Source organism: Poromitra crassiceps (genome assembly GCF_964638095.1).
Source record: "Poromitra crassiceps genome assembly, contig: HAP1_SCAFFOLD_1866, whole genome shotgun sequence".
Taxonomy (NCBI): Eukaryota; Metazoa; Chordata; class Actinopteri; order Beryciformes; family Melamphaidae; genus Poromitra; species Poromitra crassiceps.
This window is the reverse complement of record NW_028150550.1, coordinates 1-21,217: the sequence shown is the minus strand read 5'-3', so window position 1 is coordinate 21,217 and position 21,217 is coordinate 1. Positions and strand designations below refer to the sequence as shown.

At 43.7% G+C, this 21,217-nt stretch overlaps 1 protein-coding gene across 5 annotated transcripts; it reads left to right on the top strand.

Moving 5' to 3' along the window:
* The first annotated feature begins 1,609 nt into the window (after positions 1-1,609).
* On the top strand, positions 1,610-21,185 carry LOC310772072 (putative splicing factor, arginine/serine-rich 7). Of its 5 annotated transcripts, none has more exons than XM_083664540.1 (11): positions 1,610-1,860; positions 1,997-2,130; positions 4,994-5,112; positions 5,857-6,024; positions 7,103-7,281; positions 11,055-11,185; positions 11,354-11,447; positions 12,778-12,882; positions 16,043-16,117; positions 17,312-17,438; positions 19,407-21,185. In XM_083664540.1, exons 1-11 carry the CDS (start codon positions 1,733-1,735, stop codon positions 19,572-19,574), a joined length of 1,428 nt encoding a protein of 475 aa, XP_083520666.1. In that variant the 5' UTR covers positions 1,610-1,732; the 3' UTR covers positions 19,575-21,185. The 5 variants fall into 5 exon arrangements, with proteins under 5 accessions (XP_083520666.1, XP_083520665.1, XP_083520663.1 ...); XM_083664539.1 differs by having other exon boundaries at positions 11,351-11,447; XM_083664537.1 differs by having other exon boundaries at positions 4,994-5,154.
* Positions 21,186-21,217: the final 32 nt, after the last annotated feature.

Here is a 21,217-nt window from a genome sequence, read left to right as displayed (position 1 = left end):
CCTGTTCCATGGGTCATATTCTGGTCTCCGATCATGCAGATATCTCACTTGAACTGGTACCTTACTATGAAACAAACAGATCACATAGATGGAGATTTAATGCATCTCTGCTACGAGACCCTAGCTTTAAAGAAGCCCTCAGGAATCAAATTAAGGAGTATATAGAATTCAATGTGTCCTCGGCTCCCTCTGCTGGGGTGGCTTGGGAAGCTATGAAGGCAGTCCTGAGAGGCTTTATTATCCAGTATGCTTCATACAAGAAGAAAATTAGCATAGCCAAAGTTACAGAATTGGAAAAAAAGGTTCAGACGGCTGAAACAATATTTAAACGGGACATGTCACCTATCAATTTGCAAATTTTGACACAATTAAAGTATGAATATAATATTTTATTATCACAGAAAGCGGAACTTTTGTTATTTAGAGCCAGGCAAAATTACTTTTTTGAGTCAGGGGAAAAAGCAGGGAAACTCCTGGCAAGATATATTAAAAAGAAGGAATCCTCTTCAACCATTGCAGCCGTGCGCGGTCAGGGGGGAGCCTCATGACTAAACCAAGTGATATAAATCAGCATTTCTCAACTGGTGGGTCGCGACCCAAAGGTGGGTCGCGGGGCCGTTTTGATTGGGATTTTTTTTTCTTTTTTTTTCATATGTCATATTTCATTTGAGTTAAATTCAGATTATTGAAACTGGATTAGCCTGACCAGTTTTACTTGTTTAACAAGCTGAAGCATATGCTCTGCCTGTAATTCAAGAGAAGTCTGCCTTTTCATTTCATATTTAATTTTAGTTCAATTCAGATGATTGAAACTGGATTAGCATGGCCCCAGTTTAATTAAAAGTTATGACCAGTTTAAAAAAGCATATAGCCTGCCTGTGATTCAAGAAAAGTCTGCCTTTTTATTTCATATTAGTTAAATTCAGACTATTGAAACTGGATTAGCATGACCAGGTTAACTTGTTTTATTATTATTATTATTAAGTTGTTTAAAAACATATAGGCATGTAATTCAAGATAAGTCTGCCTTTTATTTCATATTTCATACAGTTCAAATAAGACTTTCTGAGCATGACCAGTTTGACTTGTTTAAATTTAAAAACATATAGGCCTGTAATTCAAGTCTGCCTTATTTCAATTGGTTTTTAGCCCTAGTTGCACTTTTTTGTTCATTTGAGGTTTATAACAGTGCATGAAGGCATTGTGTATTAAATTAATGTGCTATTTTTTGTGCAATAAATTTGAGTGGTTTAAAAAAAAATCTGAAATTTCGGTCGCGACTTCATGACAAGGAAAATAGTGGGTCCTGAGGCTACACCAGTTGAGAACCACTGATATAAATAATACATTTAGAGAGTTTTACACAAATCTTTATACGTCTGAAAATACCTCAACAGATACTGAAATAAACTTCTTTCTTGAGGTTGAGGGCCTGAACCTTCCTATATTAGATGAACAACAACTAATAAACAGAGAGGTGTTTGGTGCAAACTCCAGTCTTGTAGGGGGCGCTAGTGCACCCGCGGGTCGGATGCCAGCCGAGTTCATAATAACAAGCAGAGGAAGAAGAAGCTAGCTTTTAGCTAGCAGCCTGGCCTGCTTTGCTTTCTGCAGCGCACCGACTAAACTGACATGACTGCGAGATATCCTGCAAACACCACTCTTTAAATCATCTAATTGGCTTTTATTTTGTATTCTTATCTTATTCTATTGTTTTAATCACCGGGGCGACATGAGCGGGATACCGGGCACCACAGTGGTCCAGATCACCAACCTGTCTTCAGCCGTGAGCAGCGAGCAGATGCGCACTCTGTTCGGCTTCCTGGGGGACATCGAGGAGCTGCGGCTCTACCCGCCCGAGTAAGCGCAGCCCACTCGGGCATGTCCGACAAGGCAACAGCCTGGCTCTGCGGCCCTCTCGCACAGGCTGGATAATCATGATGCAAATTCTCTGCCTGTAATTCATTATTGTCCTTTGTGTTCTTGTCGTTCACAGCAATGCGCCCCTCTCTTTCTCGTCCAAAGTGTGCTATATAAAGTACCGAGAACCGTCCAGTGTTGGTGTGGCGCAACATCTAACCAATACTGTTTTTATTGACAGAGCTCTGATAGTAGTGCCATGTGCGGAAGGTGAGTGCAATCAGAAGATGTCTGGGGTTTTCTCAGTGGACGTGTGGCCTCCTTCCCTTGAATTCAGCTTTCACTTCTGTTTTGTTTGGGATGATTTCTGACACGATTTCCCCCTCACACACATCGAAAGGGCAATTTATGTCATTGACAAGTTCATATTTAACTAGGGCTGGACGATATGGTTTAAATTATGCAACTCACGTTAATCAAACTAAATTAATGTTCATGGCATTGAACCAAATGGTAAGGTTAGGTGTGTGATGTCATATAAACAAAACAAACGTTCAAATAATTTTCCTACCATACCTCATTTATTTAGTTTTTAAAGTAAAATTCGCTCGTCATCGTCAATTTAGACAGCAGAAATGTCACGATATCAGCGTGCGCCGTGCAACATAATATGATCATGATATGATTCCACTGAAAGACAATAAACAATATTGAATTATCGTCCAGCCCTATTTTTGCCTTTTATGTGTGAAACTGCAACATTCACAGGTTGTTTCATCACTTCATTTAAACTTAATTGCACAAAGTTTTAGCCATAGTTCAGGGTGCTGTGCTTGGTGACACAAGGTGGTTTCAACAGTAGAACTGTAGTTTTTTTTCCAAGCTTCAAGACAAATTGTCAGTTGTACTATTTATTTATGGGCTTACCCCACTGCAAACACTGGGTTCTAAGCAACTAGTAGTTGGTGTTTGTTTTCTCCCCCACATAAGGAATAGTGATAGTAGTTATAAGACAATGGTAAAATAAATACATGGCAATAGAGCTAACAATCTTTTTTCTCTTTTCTTTTTGGTACCTTTTACCCCCTTAAATCCCCCCCTTTTGGTGCCACTGTATAGCTAAAGAAATAAAATAATACCGCCTCTAACTTGATGCTTTTGACCACGTGACTTGGTGCTGGATGGCTACTGAGTTTATTAATTTGGTTTTGTATGTTTTTTCTGTGTGATTATGTGTGCATATCAGATGACTAGACTGGCCCAGCTGTTACACTACACTAGCCTGAGTCAGGCATTGTTTTCCAAGCCACTATCCCCGATCGGGCCAACGCAGCCTTCACGGGGGGAATGTGACCAGGAGCGTAGCCCGCTGAACCTTCCAAGATGGACACCTTGTCTCATTTGATTTATTTTTCTTTTCTTTTTGGTTTGTTTCCTTTCATACTTTCCCATGTTGTCCACTCTCTGCTGTCTCTATCTAGAAACTACAGTATCTCCTATCTCTAGCGTTGTTTTATATTTGTTATTTTGGTTTGTTATTTTGATTTTTGTCCAACCCCCACCCCCAACCCCCACCCCTCTCTCTCTCTGCTTCTACAGCTGCAGCTTGTATGTGATTGGGTTCTGGCCAGGTTGCTACGGCATACCGGTGGGATGCGTATCACACATGGGGTGCTATGAAGATCACTAACACTTTACTCTCTTTGTCTCCTACTCTTTGTTGATATAGTGAGGGCCTAGTCATGTTAAAGGGACAGTTCACCCCAAAAATCAAGAATACACATTTTCGTCTTGTAGTGCTATTTATCCATCGAGATCGTTTTGGTGTGAGTTTCTGTGTTTTTGAGATATCGACCATAGAGATGTCTGCCTTCTCTCCAATACAATGGAACGGGATGGCACTCGGCTTGTGGTGCTCAAAGCGCTTTTAGTACCACTAAGCCGAGTCGTGCCATCCAGTTCCATTGTATTTGAGAGAAGGCAGACATCTCTATGGCCGATATCTCCAAAACTCAGCAACTCACCAAAACGATCTAAATTAGATGGATAAATAGCACTGCCAGAGGAAGATAATGTATTTTTGATTTTGTGGTGAACTGTCCCTTTAAATGAGAGAGTATGAGACCCAATAACAAAACCGCTCCCTCATTTGGCCAAAATATATGTTCTATATTCTAAGAGTTTTCCCTCACATTGCTGTGCATTGCAGCTTTGAAATGGATCTTTAAGCAGCTAAGAAACCATCCATTAAACTTCATGATCTTTTTCTACTTGGACAGTCGTGACACAAGCATTAATGCTTTGCGTTGTTATGTTTGGAAATAGATTTCCTGGCACTGGAAGTGTTTAGGAAGCACACTTGTCTTGTTACAGATATGGTAATTCATACTCCGTTCCTCCAGCTTATGGTGAAGTGCATCTGTAGCTATGTTTGCATCCTCGTAATGTTAATATTCCAGCTCTCAAGTGTAAAGCTCTCCTCTTTAATGCACCTCTCTTCTGCACCAAAGAAGCAGCAGATTTAATCAGGATTGACATGATGAAGTTTCCTAATTGGATGCTTTATTTTGGTTAACATTTCCTCCAATTCTTAAAATTGTTGTTCTTTTCTGTATTTGATGTCCTGTGTGCTGCAGCCATTGGGGTTATCTTGTGTTGCACACCTTTCCAACACGGCGAAAACGATCGCCCCTTCCCCCCCACGGAAAAGCGCCCATGCTTGATATCGTATGGTTCATGACCAATATGTTTCCAGTACAGGTGACCCATGCATCAAAGTGTTGACTCATTCTCTGCATTGTTTTTCTTTCTTCCTTTTTTATCTATGAAAAGAGACCAAGGACAAAATCAGTTTTTCTTTTGTTTGTGAGAAAAACAGTAAAAGACTTTTGAAGTTCTTTGCCAGTGATAATTCAGATTGACCGAGGAAGAATATTTAACTCTTAATGAAGCCAAAGTAAGGATGCTCGGTCTCCTGTATACCATGGTTAGACTGTAGAACACTTGTAGGCTGTGTGAGGAAGTTTATGCTCTCTTTTTCTCTAGAATACAGTGGGCTAAATGTGCAGACATAGAGGAGACAGAGAGGAAAGTCCCTCTATTGCCTTCACCAACACCTGCTTCTGTCCTGCAGGGAAGATCCCGGAGGAGGCTAAGGCCTTGTCGCTCTTGGCCCCGGCCGCCCCTGCGGTGCCCAGTCTGATGCCTGGTGCCGGACTGCTCCCACTTCCCACTCCAGCTCCCATTCAGAATGTGAGTCTGCTCCCACTTCCCACTCCAGCTCCCATTCAGAATGTGATTCGGCTGCTTTCCTCCTCTTGATTGTCTCATGCACCCGTCATGTGACTCCTGTCACGTGAGTGGGCTGGGCAATATATCAACGTTAAATCGATATCGCGAGATGAGACTCTAGATCACCTTAGATTTTGGATATTGTAGTGTCGCCTATCGGCATTACAGTAAAGTGCCGTCGTTTTCGGAACTTACCAGACTGCTCTAGCTGTTCTATTATTTGCCTTTTACCCACTTAGTCGGGGAGGCTGTGGCTCAGGAGGTAGAGCGGGTCGTCCGCTAATCGCTTTGGTTCCAAGAGGTCCGTGGGTTCGATCCCCAGCTCTTCCAAGTCCGTATGTCGAAGTGTCCTTGGGTAATTAAGATACTGAACCCCAAATTGCTCCCGATGGTGGCGCCAGCACCCTGCGTGGGTGTCTGAATGTACCTACCCATTGTAAAGCACTTTGGATAAAAGTGCTATGTAAATGCAGGCCATTTACCATTTAGTCATTCTATCCACATTACTGACGATTAATTATCAGAATTCTCATTGTGGAAATATTTTGTGAAAGCACCAAGTTACAACTGAACATTTAGCCCACTCCGTAGAAAATGCACAGATGGGTTGTGTATCGTCGTTGAGCCTAGAAATAGAGATATGATTTTTGGTACATATCACCCTGCCCTACTGTCATAACGTGTGTTTTTTCTTGGCACCCGCAGTTGAACCTTCCCATAGTGAATCGGCCGTCGGCTGTGCTGGACAACCTGGCGGGGGCATCACCATCGTCATCATCACTGCTCTCCCAGCCCCCCCTCATGGGGAATGTGGATCCCTCTAAAATCGATGAGATCAGGAGGACCGTCTACGTTGGCAACCTGAACTCACAGGTAGCAAACGCTGAATCTAGATCAGATTTGAGTTGGAAACATACCATCTTTCCTACACAAGATGATTTGTTTTTGCCAACTCTGTCTATATTTCCACAGGTCCTTGAAATCCCGGAAAGTGTGTGAATTGGGGGCTAGGCCTTGAAAGTTTTTGAAAATAGACATAAATAGACGTGGGTCATTGAAAGTGCTTGAATGTACCGTATATATTTTGTGCAAGAATAGAAATTGAATTGACCCCACCACCCCCCTAATGTGTCATCACTGTAAAACAGCGCAGTTGAAATGTTCACCCATTCAAGCCTCTCTTTTTTTTCATTGTTGTCTGATCTTCTGTAAAGCCTGCTTGTTCTCATCCTCAGTGTTGTGACTAGAGCCCGACCGATACTGGATTTTTGAGGCCGATGCCGATATTAGGGAGTAAAACAATTCCGATATCGATATATCGGCCGATATTCTTATATTAAATATACACATTATATTACACAATGTTTTTGCAAAGATCCCTCAAATATCAAACACTTGACAAAGATATGACTTGACATGACTTGAGATATGTAATGTAGGCAGGATATTTTACAGCTTATCAAAACTTTATTGTCCAAAATGACATCAATGCAATGAAACAGTAAACGTAACTGGGGATTTAATCATTATAAATAACTAGAAATACAAAAACACAAATAGAACAAATATAAAATATAACGAATTAAGAAAAAATATCAAATATACACAACATGTTGTCTATGACTTAAGAAATACAAAATAAAAAAAATATCGGCATATCGGCCAACTTATCGACCGATATATCGGTTATCGGCCGATAATATCGGTCGGGCTCTAGTTGTAACAGTAATTAACCTTGATTTGTGTCTCAAACTATGCTGTGTTGGATCCTTGAATTTGAGGGAATTGGGCCTGGAAAGTCCTGGGAAAAGCCCCTTGATTTGATGTTCTAGAAGGTGCAGGAACCCTGCCATCTGATTCTCTCCCCTATCTTCTTGTGTTACGTTTGCGAAACAGTGACGGTCTCCTGGCATGGTGCTGCGCTTCTAAACATGCCGTCTTTCATTCGTAGACCACCACTGCAGAACAGCTGCTGGAGTTCTTCAAGCAGGTGGGAGACGTGAAGTTCGTGCGGATGGCCGGGGACGAGACTCAGCCGACGCGTTTCGCCTTCGTCGAGTTCGTTCACCAGGACTACGTGGCCCGAGCCCTGACCTTCAACGGAGTCATGTTTGGAGACAGACCCTTGAAGTAAGGATTGCAGTATCTCAGTACAGTTAATCCAGCGTCCGACATTGTAAATGGAATCCCGTCAGTGAGAAATGTAGCGGTTTGTTGTCTTGATTCGTGGTTTTAAAGGATAAGTTCACCCAAAAAGGGAAGTTCAGTCATTATACTCACCCCCATCCCGATAGGACGGCTGAAGCAAAACACAGAATGATCCTAAACGATTGTAAAATAAAAATCTAAATAACTACGGGGGGGGGGGTCTTGGAATAAGTCAGAAAAAGTTCTTAAAAGGTATTGAATTTAACTTCAGGATTCCTGCATACTGTACTGTATATCCTGCTACTGTAGCCAGGTGCTCCAAGAAGGTGGAGGCAGTTACTGCAGTTACTGTAGCAGAGAAGATTTCAGCTCAAAACAGGCTGTAAATGATGTCTTTTCAAGTCAACTCAGCATCTCAGGTCTTGTGGAGACTTGGATTACGCCACGTGAGCGGTATTGGAGGCACATAAAAAAAAAGTGTTTTGCTGTGAAACGCCACAAATGTTTTGTAGACTAAAAAAACCTCATCTGTCCTTCCATTGGCATGATAGGGGTGAGTAGATAAGGACAGCATTTTATTTTTTATTTTTTTGGGGTGCACTTATCCTTTTTACACGTTCACTGCCAATGACGTATTAATCCGTCAAAAAAAATCCAACGGTTGACTGCCAATGACGTATTAACACATTCACTGCCAGCCGTTTTTTTTTTACTGTAGGTAGGTTCTGCCAGAGGGTTTTTTTGAGGATTCTGGCTCATCTTTCAAGACCCGAGGATTCTTTTCTGCTAAGATTTTGTGAACACACAATATCTCAAAAGAACTAATAGAATGTGTGCTTTCTCTGTCTAAAAGAGTTAGTTTGTAGAGTTAGTAGTTATGTAAGCATTAGCAGTTGAATACAGCATGGTTTCAGCGTCTGGAAAATTATTCTGAGATAAACGGCTTTTTGTGAAATTCGATAGAACAGTCACTTTAACCATTCATTTTTGGCATCAGTAAGACGTCAGACATCTAAACAATAGTTTTGAACAGTAATTTCTAGGGGTGGGCGGGAGTACTCGGGTACTCGAGTACTCGTTCATAATGTCAGTACTCGAGTAATGTTTCCGCTGTTCGGGTACTCGCCCCACCCCTTTAAAAATGATAGGCACGCATCGTCATGTGGATCCAGCTATACAGGCAGCATGGCTGTGTGTTTCAGATAGGCATAACTGCACGGGCGTCAAGTCAGCCAAAATGTAAAAGTATGTCATCTGCTTTAGGGCTTTCAAAATAAAACCCTTATTGTAACATTGGCATTAATATTAATTTTAAGTAATGCTTTACAGCCACAGTTTCACTCGTAATCTTAACATCACGAGTATTTTGATACAAGGTTTGCTGCTTTGTTCGTTGAAATACCTTTTTCTCATCCAACATGCATCAATAAGCTATTTACTTTTGTAAAGTAATATTATTTTGAAAGTTTTAACCGGAAGTTTCTCAGCTCATCACGAGAATTGACTGGTGGAGATGCGCTCCCGTTAACGACACGAGACAGACGCACGCTTCTCCACAACGCACCCCCGATAAAACTCATTGAATACATGGCACTTTTACTGACTACACTGTCGTCGTTGTCCCATAACGTTAGCGACAGGAAATGTGGAGAATGAATCACTTTATTGCTTCATGGCGATCACTATTTAGCTGCAGCTACGTTATGGTCACTGGCCAGTTTTCACTTTTTGGCAGAACACCGGACCTTGTAACCCGTGGATTTACGTTACTTTAACAGTGATCATGAAGCAGAATGGATTATACCGGACATGTAGGCCTATTGGAAATGAGCCTTCGCTTGTTTCACAAGTCTGCTCGAACAAAACGCTGAATGCCATCCAACCACCGGAGATCTGAGGTAGGGACAACAGCTGCAGCTAACGTCACCTAATGGTCCCCCTCCTCACAAAAAGTGCTACAGGTAGTGCTTTTTCCATGCAAAAATACAAACGTTATGTGTGAACAGCCCCACACACAGCAGATTACCCCTGCTCCGTCATTACCATAGTAATAGATATTCAAAATGAACTGCTTAACATAGCCAAACTTGGGTTAAGCGTGTGTTTCTACACGGACCCCCAAAGCCGGACCCCCCCCCCCCCCACAGCGAGTACTCGATTACTCGTTAATAATAGAAGGAGAGTACTCGGGTATTTATATTGGTTAAAATGCCCATCCCTAGTAATTTCCTCCATAACAGCAGGAAACACCCCTCTGCTTCAAACTCCTCCCTCCGTGTGTGTTCTTCTTGGCTGCAGCGGGCATGTCACAAGCTCGTTGCTGCTGTAACCTCGCGTCACCAGGCTCACTGCTTCTGCTGCTGCTGCCTGTCTGCTGGCGGCCGCTCGGCAAGTCTGGATATGGGCTCGCTCGTTTCTTGTGATTTCGGTTGAGAGCTTTGATGAAGCTTTTGCGATTCTGGTCTTATTTATGCTGCGTGTTTCAAAGTGTGTTCCACCCGTAATCTATTATGCAAATTTGCAATCCCGCACCGCCAGCAATCAGCGCGAAAACGAAAGCGTTTTCGCCAATCCATTTTCATGAGAATGGCTTCCTCAACTGCTTTTTGCTTGCCTTCCTCTAGTCTGGGAGAGCACTGTCGCCACTTAGTGGGTCCGTGGAATGGGTTGTACACGTTCGCTGGCTTCAATATTTTTATAGGAGACGTGGGGAGCGTTGATCCACATCCCACCGTAAAAAAAAAAAAAAAAAAAATTAAGCCGAGATATCTCGTCATTGGCAGTGAACCGTTGGATTCTGTAAGCCGAGATATCTCGTCAATGGCAGTGAACGTGTGAATACGTTTTTTTTTTTGACGGTGGGACGTTGATCTAACCCTTTTACGTCTCCTATACCAATATTGGAGGTATTGAATGTGTATAATCTATTTTACCGACCCACTGAGTGGCGACATGTCTCTCCAGAGTAGAAAGAGGCGAGCCAAAACTGGAGGGAAAAGCGCGAGGAAGCCGTTCTCATACTGTAAAATGGATGGCGAAAACGCTTTCACTTTCGCGCTGACGCACAGCGGTGGCAACGGTGGGGGGTTCCAAGAATAGACTGGATGCACACTTTGAAACATGCACCATAAATAAGCCCAGAATCGCAAGAGCTTCATCAGAGCTCTCAACCGAAACGCCAAGAAACGAGCGAAACCCATCCAGCGAGCCCCATCCAGACTGCCAGGCAGCAGCCAGGCAGCAGCAACTCGTTTGTCACAGACCCGCTGCAGAGCCAAGGAGGGCGGAGGAGAACGCCCACGGAGGGAGGAGTTGGAAGCAGAGGGGGGTTTCCTGCTGTTATGGAGGAAATTACTGTTCAAAACTATTGTTTAGATGTCTGATGTCTTACTGATGCCAAAAATGAATGGTTAAAGTGACTGTTCTATCGAATTTCACAAAAAGCCGTTTATCTCAGAATAAATTTTCAGACGCTGAAACCATGCTGTATTCAACTGCTAATGCTTACATAACTACTAACTCTACAAACTAACTCTTTTAGACAGAGAAAGCACACATTCTATTAGTTCTTTTGAGATATTGTGTGTTCACAAAATCCTAACAGAAACGAATCCTCGGCTCTTGAAAGATGAGCCAAAATTCTCCAAAAAAAAACTTGGCAGAAGCTAACTACAGTATTGAAAAACGGCTGGCAGTGAATGTGTTAAGAGTGAAATCTGCAGTTGCTGTCAGCTGATTGTGTTGTTGTTTTCCAGGATTAATCATTCCAACAATGCCATAGTGAAGCCGCCGGAGCTGACGCCACAGGCTGCTGCCAAGGAGCTGGAGAGCGTGATGAAGAGGGTCAGGGAGGCCTCGTCCACCATCGCAGCTGTATTGGAACCAGGTAGAAAACCACCCCGTCTGTTCTGATCTGCTGTGTGCGTCTGCTCATAGTTCTGATCTGCTGTGTGCGTCTGCTCATAGTTCTGATCTGCTGTGTGCTTCGGCTCATAGTGACGCAGCGCTGAAGTGATGTGGAACTCTTGACTGACGCTGCTCTTCCTTTCAGTAGAGGAAAAGAAGCGCTCCCCCAGTCGCTCCAGGAAGCCGCGCCGCTCCCGCTCGCACTCGAAGACTCGCAAGAAAAGGTCCCGATCGAGAAACAGGTACTGAGCCTGAACAGCTGTCTGGACTTTGTCACTTTAGACTGCTTCTGATACTCGTTGGAGCACGCTGTGTGTGTGTGTGTGTGTGTGTGTGTGTGTGTCTCTCTTGCTGGATGCTGTAGGTAGTGCTATCACTAATTGCTGATACCCGTTGGAGCGTGCAAATGTGCAATCGCTGTCTGTGGGGGTGGGTGGGTGTCACCTAGGGATGGGTACCGAGCACCGGTATTTAATTCGTACCGGATGCTGATTGGTCGGTACCGGCCGTATCGATAAGGTCCTGGATGTTCGGTGTTGCTATCAATATTTTATGTTATTTTTTATTATTATTTGTTTTTTACCTTTCCCTAATGATGACGTGGCGGGACCAGGCATTTGACGTTGCGTGTTTACACTCCTGTCCTGTCACTACGCTTGTGACAGGCCTGAATCAGCAGTATATTTGGAAGAAGTGATGTTTTTGTGTTAAAATAAGTGTTAAATGGCTCTATATGCTGACAGCAATCATTGAAATAGTGTTTGGTCAGGCACTCCCAACCCCCGCTGTACTCTGTCTCTGTCCTGGAGTCCTGCATGCAGGGTGGACGTATCTCTGCAACCGTAAGTCATAGAGACTCATGGATAATGGCATTGGATTCCGGGTGAAAAAATAGATATAGTTAAATAAAGGCATCGCAAACCCAGAAAATGTAAACATTTCTCTGATTGGTTCAAATGTGGCGTCGACCCCCCACTATCCAATGAAAGAAATGTTTATATTATATGCCTTTAAAAAACCACAGTATTTTTTTCACTCCGAATCCAACGCCGCCATCCCGGAGTCTCTACGAGTTACGGTTGCAGAGATACGTCATACAGGAGAGAGATAGAGGACAGCGTTCCAAGTTACTGACCAAACACTCTATTTCAGTGATTGCTGTCAGAATATAGAGCCATTTAACACTTATTTTAACACAAAAATATCACTGAGTGCAGCTTTAACTTTAACGTCTGTCTATATAGCTCAACTTGCAGGATATATTGTTTTGTTTTGCTGTGCTGCGCTGCGCGTGTTAGAGAACGCAAGCGGTATAGTCTGCCATCACTGTAACACAGCACAGTTGAGAAGTGTTCACACATTCAAGCCTCTCTCTTTTTAATTGTTGTCTGTGAGCTTTAGTAAAGCTGCTAGTTCTCATTATAAAAATGCTCAGTGTTGTAACTGTAATGAACCTCTGTCTGTGTCTCAAACTGCCATGTTGGGTCCTTCCTTGAATTATAGATTTTTAAGGCGTGGGAACCCAGTGATTATGCTTATTGTCATTATCAGTGACATTGTTCTCCCCGACAGGAGCAAACTGTCTGTGAGGTCGTGGCCAAGGGTAAGCAACCCCCGCAGTGGCCACAGGAGGCGCTCTCGCTCCAAAGACAGGAGGCACAGCCGCAGTCGATCCAGGTATGACTGAACTAAATAGAATACTAAACTATTTGAGGAAATGCCTTGAAGTCATTGAAGTGAAAGATTGAAAAATGAATAGAGCAGAAATATCCAGAGGCAGACATAGGGATAACATTTTCTGTGTGTGTGTCTGTGTGAAGGGCCAATCAAAGCAGGTTCAAAGTGTTCAGGCAGGAGAAAAGGCAATTGGCCCCACTTGGCTGTATGCAGAACACCTATGTGAGCACCCTGGTGCGAAAGGCCCCACCTCCTGGGTAGGGATGGGTACCGTTCACATTTGAACCGATACCGGTACGATACCGGTACCTGGAATTCGGTACGGTACCCAAAACGGTACCATTTTCGGTACTTTACACGCTCTAATAACAAAAAAAATTACAGTTGTAAAAAATAAAAAAAAATCCAAACTTCTCAGAGAGAGCGGTCAGTATTCACTAAAGCCTTCATATCTCAGGCTCTGTAGCACATAGAAACATAAAATAAAAAGCATTTGAGAGCTTAACCCTTTGGCTTTTCGTATTATATTTGCCCTAATGTTCATTAAAAAAAATTTTTTTATCTTTAACCCCAAAAATTAAAAATAAAAATATTCTAATGCATTTTAAGAAATGTTAATAAAGATTATGGCAAATGTAACCCTTCCAAATAAAAACCCACGGGTTTAAGCTCTCAAATGCTTTTTATTTCATGTTGATAGCTACTATACAGGCTGAGGAAATACATTCTGTTGAACCCTTGACAATTACTGCAGCAAGAGTAACGTTAGCGTTTAACGTTTAACGTAGTAACGTTTGCAGTCGTTGTGAAGACAGTGAAAAGCCCCGTTATCTAACAACCACAACGGCAGTGAAACAACTAATACAGCTAACGCTAGCTAATTAAATAACGTTACTTGATGTTGTAGAAGTCGATGCCTCTCTCAACGTTACAGCTGAGGAGGTGCTGCTAACGTTAGCAACGGTGCGGTAGGCTATCTGCTTCATTCACCCTCAGCCTATCTAAGACGTTACAGTCTTCAGCATTTAGCTAAATATATCTTGTGTTTGACCATGCTTCCTCAAGTTTGAGGTGTTTCCCTGGCCAGCTTTGCAATTCACATCACACATGTTGCAACCAGTGTTGTCTGAGTCTATCTTGGTAAAAAGTGTAGCCACAGCTTTCGGCTGGTCCTGTTTTGCTTTCAGAACCAGAGTGACGTAGTGACGTAACGCGCTCTTGCGTGTTGCCTTAAGGTTCCGTCGGAATTTCTATTTTCACCACTCTCTTTCTATTACTCAGATGCGTTCAAGTACCGAAATTTGGTACCGTTCGTTTTTATGTGAACTGGTACGGGGCAGTACCGACGTAATTCGGTCGGTGCCTGTAAAAGTACCGAGTTCGGTACCCATCCCTACTCCTGGGAAATGTAGTCTATAAGTTTTGTAGTTTTAAGTACTGGATTACTGTGCCTATGTGAGCACCCTGGTGCGAAAGGCCCCACCTCCTGGGAAATGTAGTCTATAAGTTTTGTAGTTTTAAGTACTGGATTACTGTGCCTATGTGAGCACCCTGGTGCGAAAGGCCCCACCTCCTGGGAAATGTAGTCTCTAAGTCAGCGGTTCCCACCTTGGGGGATTGGGGGACCCTTTACATGAGGATGGTTTCCTATGGTGACGGGGAATTATTGTATCGTTAGTGCCTCCCTTTTAGACGGCAACGGCGAATTTGCGCTTAGGAAAGGACACATTTTGAAACCACCCTCCAGAGTGAAATTCTTGGTGATGCTCCCCGCTGATCGCTCCGTGTAATCGCTTTGAGACGGCTCATTTCAGAAACTCTGACGTGCCTGCACACACGACACACACGATTACGTCATAGCCATAAGACGTCGCTATGTTAGAATTTCGGCTCCGAAATTGTAAAATGGTAATCCACGGAGCAGATAGTAAGTGAATACAATTTCATTCAAGTCTAGAAGTGAGTCGCCTTAAAGTTAATATCCCAGTCTTCTTCTGTTTACCACGGCGGGTATTGTGCTGCGCGTACCATTATTTACCGTGTGTAGCCTCCACACAATAGGGACATGTCATGTTTTGCAGTGATCAAGGCAAACTGTGTTGTTTTTGAATGGAGAGACACCTAACGTTAGTCTGGCTGACTGTGACAGAGGAGAGGACAGTAAATTAACATTAGTCTGGCTGACTGTTAGTCTGACTGACTGTGAGAGAGGAGAGGACTGTAACCTAACGTTAGTCCGGAAGCCAACCGGAAGTGCCCAGGAAACTTGTCCAAGTTGTGGAGCGACGAGCAACGCCCCGTTGACCATCACACTGCCACCTAGCGACCTGGCATGTACATTACGGCGTTTTAAAAATTCAACAGCGCTCATGTAAACGGGGAGAAGATGTGAAGGAAAAGGTGTGAAGGAAACGCTATTGTGTCGTTTCTTCCAGAAACTGTCCTCGTGTAAAGGGCCCCTAATAATAAAAATGTAGTCTCTGTCCAACCTTGGGGTCGTTGTTGTGTTTTTTTTAACACATGCAATTTAAAACTACCGAAGAGGAATCAGAATTCTGAAAATAAAGTTAGAATTCTGAGTTTAATGTCAGAATTCTGGAAAAAAGTCAGAATTCTGAGATTAAAGTTCTCCTAGAAGTATTTACTGTCACACGGGAATGAGAGACACAGAATCCTGACGAGAAAATGTTTTGAGCTTTTATACTCTGTGCGGTTTCTCCTAGTGGAAGTGACCATTATTTTTGGAAACTCTACCGCCCAGCCGTGTCCACGTAGTTAGAAAGTGTGTGTGTGTGTGGGGAGGATGGGGGGGTTAATGTAGTGGTGGAGTCCCTGCCTACAAACAAGAGGGTCGCGGGTTCGCGCCCCCGTGTTACCTGCGGGTGGGAACTGCGAAGCCGGATTGAGGGTGTGTCGTGTCCCCTTCTGGTCGCTGCACTAGCGCCTCCTCTGGTCGGTCGGGGGACCTTGATCCTCCCACGTGCTACGTGCCGCCGTTGAGGCTCCCCGTTGTCGGGTGAAAAGAAGCGGCTGGCAACTGCGCATGTGTCGGAGGAAGCATGGTGCTAGTCTACCGCTCTCTCTAGAATTTGCACTTTAAGGGGGTAGGCTGCTGGGGGCAAGACATATCTGCCCTTGTTAAGTCACTTTGTTCACACAGGGAACACATAAGGAGGAGCAGAGGTCAGTCCAGGAGCCCTCGGGTTAAAAAACCTCGATCACCCTCACCGAGGAGGTAAAACCCACACATCTCCACCATGTCTTACCAAACCACACATCTCCACCATGCCTTACCAAACCACACATCTCCACCCTGCCTTACCAAACCACACATCTCCACCCTGCCTTACCAATCCACACATCTACACCCTGCCTTACCAAACCACACATCTCCACCATGCCTTACCAAACCACACATCTCCACCCTGCCTTACCAAACCACACATCTCCACCATGTCTTACCAATCCACACATCTCCACCCTGCCTTACCAAACCACACATCTCCACCCTGCCTTACCAAACCACACATCTCCAACCTGCCTTACCAAACCACACATCTCCACCCTGCCTTACCAAACCACACATCTTCAACCTGCCTTACCAAACCACACATCTCCACCCTGCCTTACCAAACCACACATCTCCACCCTGCCTTACCAAACCACACATCTCCACCCTGCCTTACCAAACCACACATCTCCACCATGTCTTACCAAACCACACATCTCCACCCTGCCTTACCAAACCACACATCTCCACCCTGCCTTACCAAACCACACATCTCCACCCTGCCTTACCAAACCACACATCTACACCCTGCCTTACCAAACCACACATCTACACCCTGCCTTACCAAACCACACATCTACACCCTGTCTTACCAAACCACACATCTCCACCCTGCCTTACCAAACCACACATCTACACCCTGCCTTACCAAACCACACATCTACACCCTGCCTTACCAAACCACACATCTACACCCTGCCTTACCAAACCACACATCTCCACCCTGCCTTACCAAACCACACATCTACACCCTGCCTTACCAAACCACACATCTCCACCCATCTCCACCCTGCCTTACCAAACCACACATCTCCACCCTGCCTTACCAAACCACACATCTCCACCCTGCCTTACCAAACCACACATCTCCACCCTGCCTTACCAAACCACACATCTCCACCCTGCCTTACCAAACCACACATCTACACCCTGCCTTACCAAACCACACATCTCCACCCTGCCTTACCAAACATCTCCACCCTGCCTTACCAAACCACACATCTCCACCCTGCCTTACCAAACCACACATCTCCTTACCAAAACGTTTTCCTTCCATTGGAGCCATACAACCATTAACAACCACTTATTCCCAGAGGCATGTGGTGGCCTTATGTTTGACTGTTTGTTTGCCTCTTCCAGGGGCAAGAGAGAGAAGAGGAGGGAGCGCAGCAGGGACAGGAAGGAGCGGTCTACATCCAGGAAGAGGAGCCGCAAAGATGAGGAGAAGACGGACCGCAACAAGGCTAAACCTGTGGAGAAAACTACGGTAACGTCCCTGTACAGGTGCACTGATAAGTGCCTGCCCTGTAGTACTGTAGTCGGTGCCTATCCAGCCCCCAAGTACTCATACTCAGATTTCCAAATTAAACAGTCCCGTTGCAGATACCTTACTTAAAGGAATAGTTCATCCAAAAATTCAAATTTTGTCAATATCTACTCAACCTCATGTCAGTGGAAACACCGGTGACAGCTTAGTGTCGGCCTTCAAAACAACTGAATTGGCTGGGAATTGGTTCTACTTTGTTCTTTAGACTTTCCAAAAACTCTAAAGTTGTAAAGAATGTAATGGCTTACATTACAAGATGAAGCCATTCATGTCCAAAACGTCAATGGAATTAATTTAATTTTGCAGTTAAATACATTTATATAATGAGCAGAGTGGCACGTCTTCACTTAAAGCAGAGCAGTCAGCCAATCATAATGAATCAATGTCCAAACAGCAGCACTCTTGAGGAGCTCCAGAAAGTGATAACTCTGGACAACACTTACCGGAGAAAAATATTTGCATATTTTTGGTAGAACATAATAGAAAATCCTATGAATACACATTTAAATTTGAATGTGATAATCTGTCCACTCTTGAGCCACTTGAGGCTAATGAGAGGCAGTGTATGCATGTCCAGAGATTCAGAGAATGTGCAAGTTTTGACTAAACAATGTCTTTGAATCTGAAATGGATCTAATGTCACATGTCAAGTGCTTGAAACGGAAGTCCTATTTAGCCATGTGTATTCACCATCTGGTGCTGCCTATCAAGTGTGTTTTGAAGCCAAATACAAAAGTAACTGTGTTCCAAAGATTCACTGGTGATGTGCTGTACATTAAAAGCCACAATGTTATTCTCTTTAGGGGCACTCAGCCGATCGACATAATAAAGTACTCGTATAAGTTCAGAAAAATTGACAGTATATTGATGTGGTCAACTTGCTGTTTCCCCTTGTCTTATGATGCAGGCACCATAAAACACATCAATACTGGCCTACTTTTGAAATGTTTCCTCCAAAGATCCTTATCAGAATGCCCTTGAGATAAAAGATCACGCTTTTCAACCTCGTCGCGTTTCATGTTTTGCATCGACAACAATCTGCAGACTGAGGAAGAAATGTTCCACTTGGAAACCACGAGAAAGCGCCCGTGCAGATGTGTGTGTTTGGAGTTGCACTGCAGTGTCTAGTCGACACAGCCATGATTCCCAAAGTGTGGCGGTACTGCAGGTGGGCCGCGAGTGGTCTGCCAACACAACCGATTTCCACGGGCAATGAAATGGCTGTAGCAGGGCTCATTTGTGCCAACCATGTCATGCTAGCGTGTCAGGAAGGGGGCTAAATAACACTCCAAATGTAGGCAGAATTTTGAAATTGTTTTTCCCTCGACCAAAATGTTGCCTACATTTGGAGCAGTACAACTCCAAACACACACATCTGCATGAGCATTTTAAGTTTCCACTGGTTTTGTGTTCATCGGGCTAAGTTGGCTGGATGCTCCTCATCTCCGCGGCACCATCAGCTCAGTGTTTGCGAGGAAGAGCTGCAACGCACAGTTTAAAGTGTGTTGTGCAGCGCCTTAAAGCCGACACAAATGTGTTTAATCTAGGCTTCAACGTTTTTATGTTTCATAGGCTGCTGTGCTGTGGGAATATGCAATATGTTGCTGCTGTGGAATTAAAGCTTTTGATTGAGGAAAAAAATGTTTGGCATCGTAAATTTGGTATTTTAATGACAATTTAATATGTTGATTGATCGTTAACGTTACCGATGATCGATTTAGGAACATGCTTACAATTTATTTTTTTGTTTTATTTATTTTATTCGTAATCTATTGAGGGGTCTTTTTTCACTCAAGTCATATTATTATATCAAGGCATACTGAAATGTGACTACCGCTAATACAACTTGCGTGGCAGCTGCTGATCAGTCTCGTTTGCTGGTCATCTGAAAGAGTTGTATCATTCCAGGTGCAAAGGGACAATAACAGGGAGGAAAAGGGAGACGACGAAAGTGACAGGGAAGACTCGGCCACACCCAGCGAGGACATGACATCGTCACCGTGCGCCCTACACAACGGCAACTACAAGAGGCATGCTAAGGAGGACGCATCCGTGGGTGCAGACGGCACCAAGTGAATATTAAAGATGCCATGGAAATGAGTCCCGTTCCTTCAGATCTTCTGGCACCCAGTGCGTGCGTATACACGCACACACACACACACACACACACACACACACACAGACAGATACACACTTGGTCAGGCACAGTGGTGTATTTGCATCAACCCTTCCTCCCATTGAACAGTCCACTTTTTCAGTTCCCTTTAATACAGTCCACTCGTGCAACAAGTCCCACACTGGACATGTGCCTACATGGACCCCACAATTGAACTCACACCTGAAGGGCAAATGAGCACCTGTTGCAGCGGAGACGGTCCCACCTGTCACATGCTGGATATTCCATCATGTTAGCATTGGGTTTAATATAGAATACTGTTGGTTGGTCAGTTGTTACATTGAAAATGGCCTAAACTATCTCCAGAAGCAAGAGTTGAACATTCAGACATAACACACGGTTATGGAGAGTATATTGGAAGTCCCACCAAGATTGAACATTATGCACTCACAGAGCACAATCCAGAAGTGTGTGATTAAGTTAGGAAATTTTAAATAACGAGACTAAGTTTGCTCATTTATTCCAGTGAGACTTCCATTGACATCAAAATCACAAGTGAAAAAGTTATGGACTGTGAATAACTTTTGTGTCTTTTTTGTGTGTGTATTTTTGTTTTTGTTTTTTGTTTTTTGGGGGGGGGGGGGATTGTGTTCAATGAGTATATATTGTCGTTCTTTGTGTGAACGTGTCCCAAAATATTCCAGTAAGCTGGAAGGAAGGATACAAGGGAGTGGGTCAAGTCTAGGCCCAGTATCCTAACCCTAGGACAGGGACAGCCCCCCAACCCATCCCCCCCCAGAACCACTAGTGTCCGCCAGCCCAAGACACCCAGCCAGACTGTGTAACAAGAGACTCATGATGACTGTTCCATCCAGAGATCCCACAGTAAGGACTAAGTTTCTACCTGTTTCTATCAGAATGCTCCTTCCCAGCCACTGGAAGCAGATTTTAATAGTGTGACTTGTCTGGACATTCCCATGATGGACAGAAACAAACAATATTTTCACTCTCCATCCCTCCATTGACCTCTTCACCACTCGCTTCAGAACTCCAAATAGCCTTTTGTCCCTCTCAGGCTATTTTTTTTTTAAATATAAATATATATACTGTATTAGAACATCTACTGTAAGGAAAAAATGTTTTTGTCATCATTTGCAAACGGCAATGTGCAGCAGTAATCTGCTTGAACAATAATAAAAAAAAATAAGTTTTGTGCTGTAAATCATGTCTGATTTATTTATGAGATTGGAATGATAAAGTTCTGTCAGGCTGGAGTGCAGGTCGGTGGTGCTGGCAAAACTGTTGAGTAGTGAAATCTGTCTTTACTGCTCAGCAAGCCACATTCACAAAACATTAAAATCCCGGGCAGGACATCTGTGTTTGGTTCTGGACGCTTCCATCTCCTGGTTTACAATGGCCAGCGCTGACGTGGAGATAGGTCTGGTAAGCGACAAGCGAGACTAACAATGAGGTAACTTCAATGGGAGGTCTGATACGATTGCATCAAACCAATCCTGGTACCATATTTTACATTTGGATCATATTTACACTCCTTTAAATCCTAAAATTTACATCGGCAGCTCTGGTAATCGCAATGTAATTT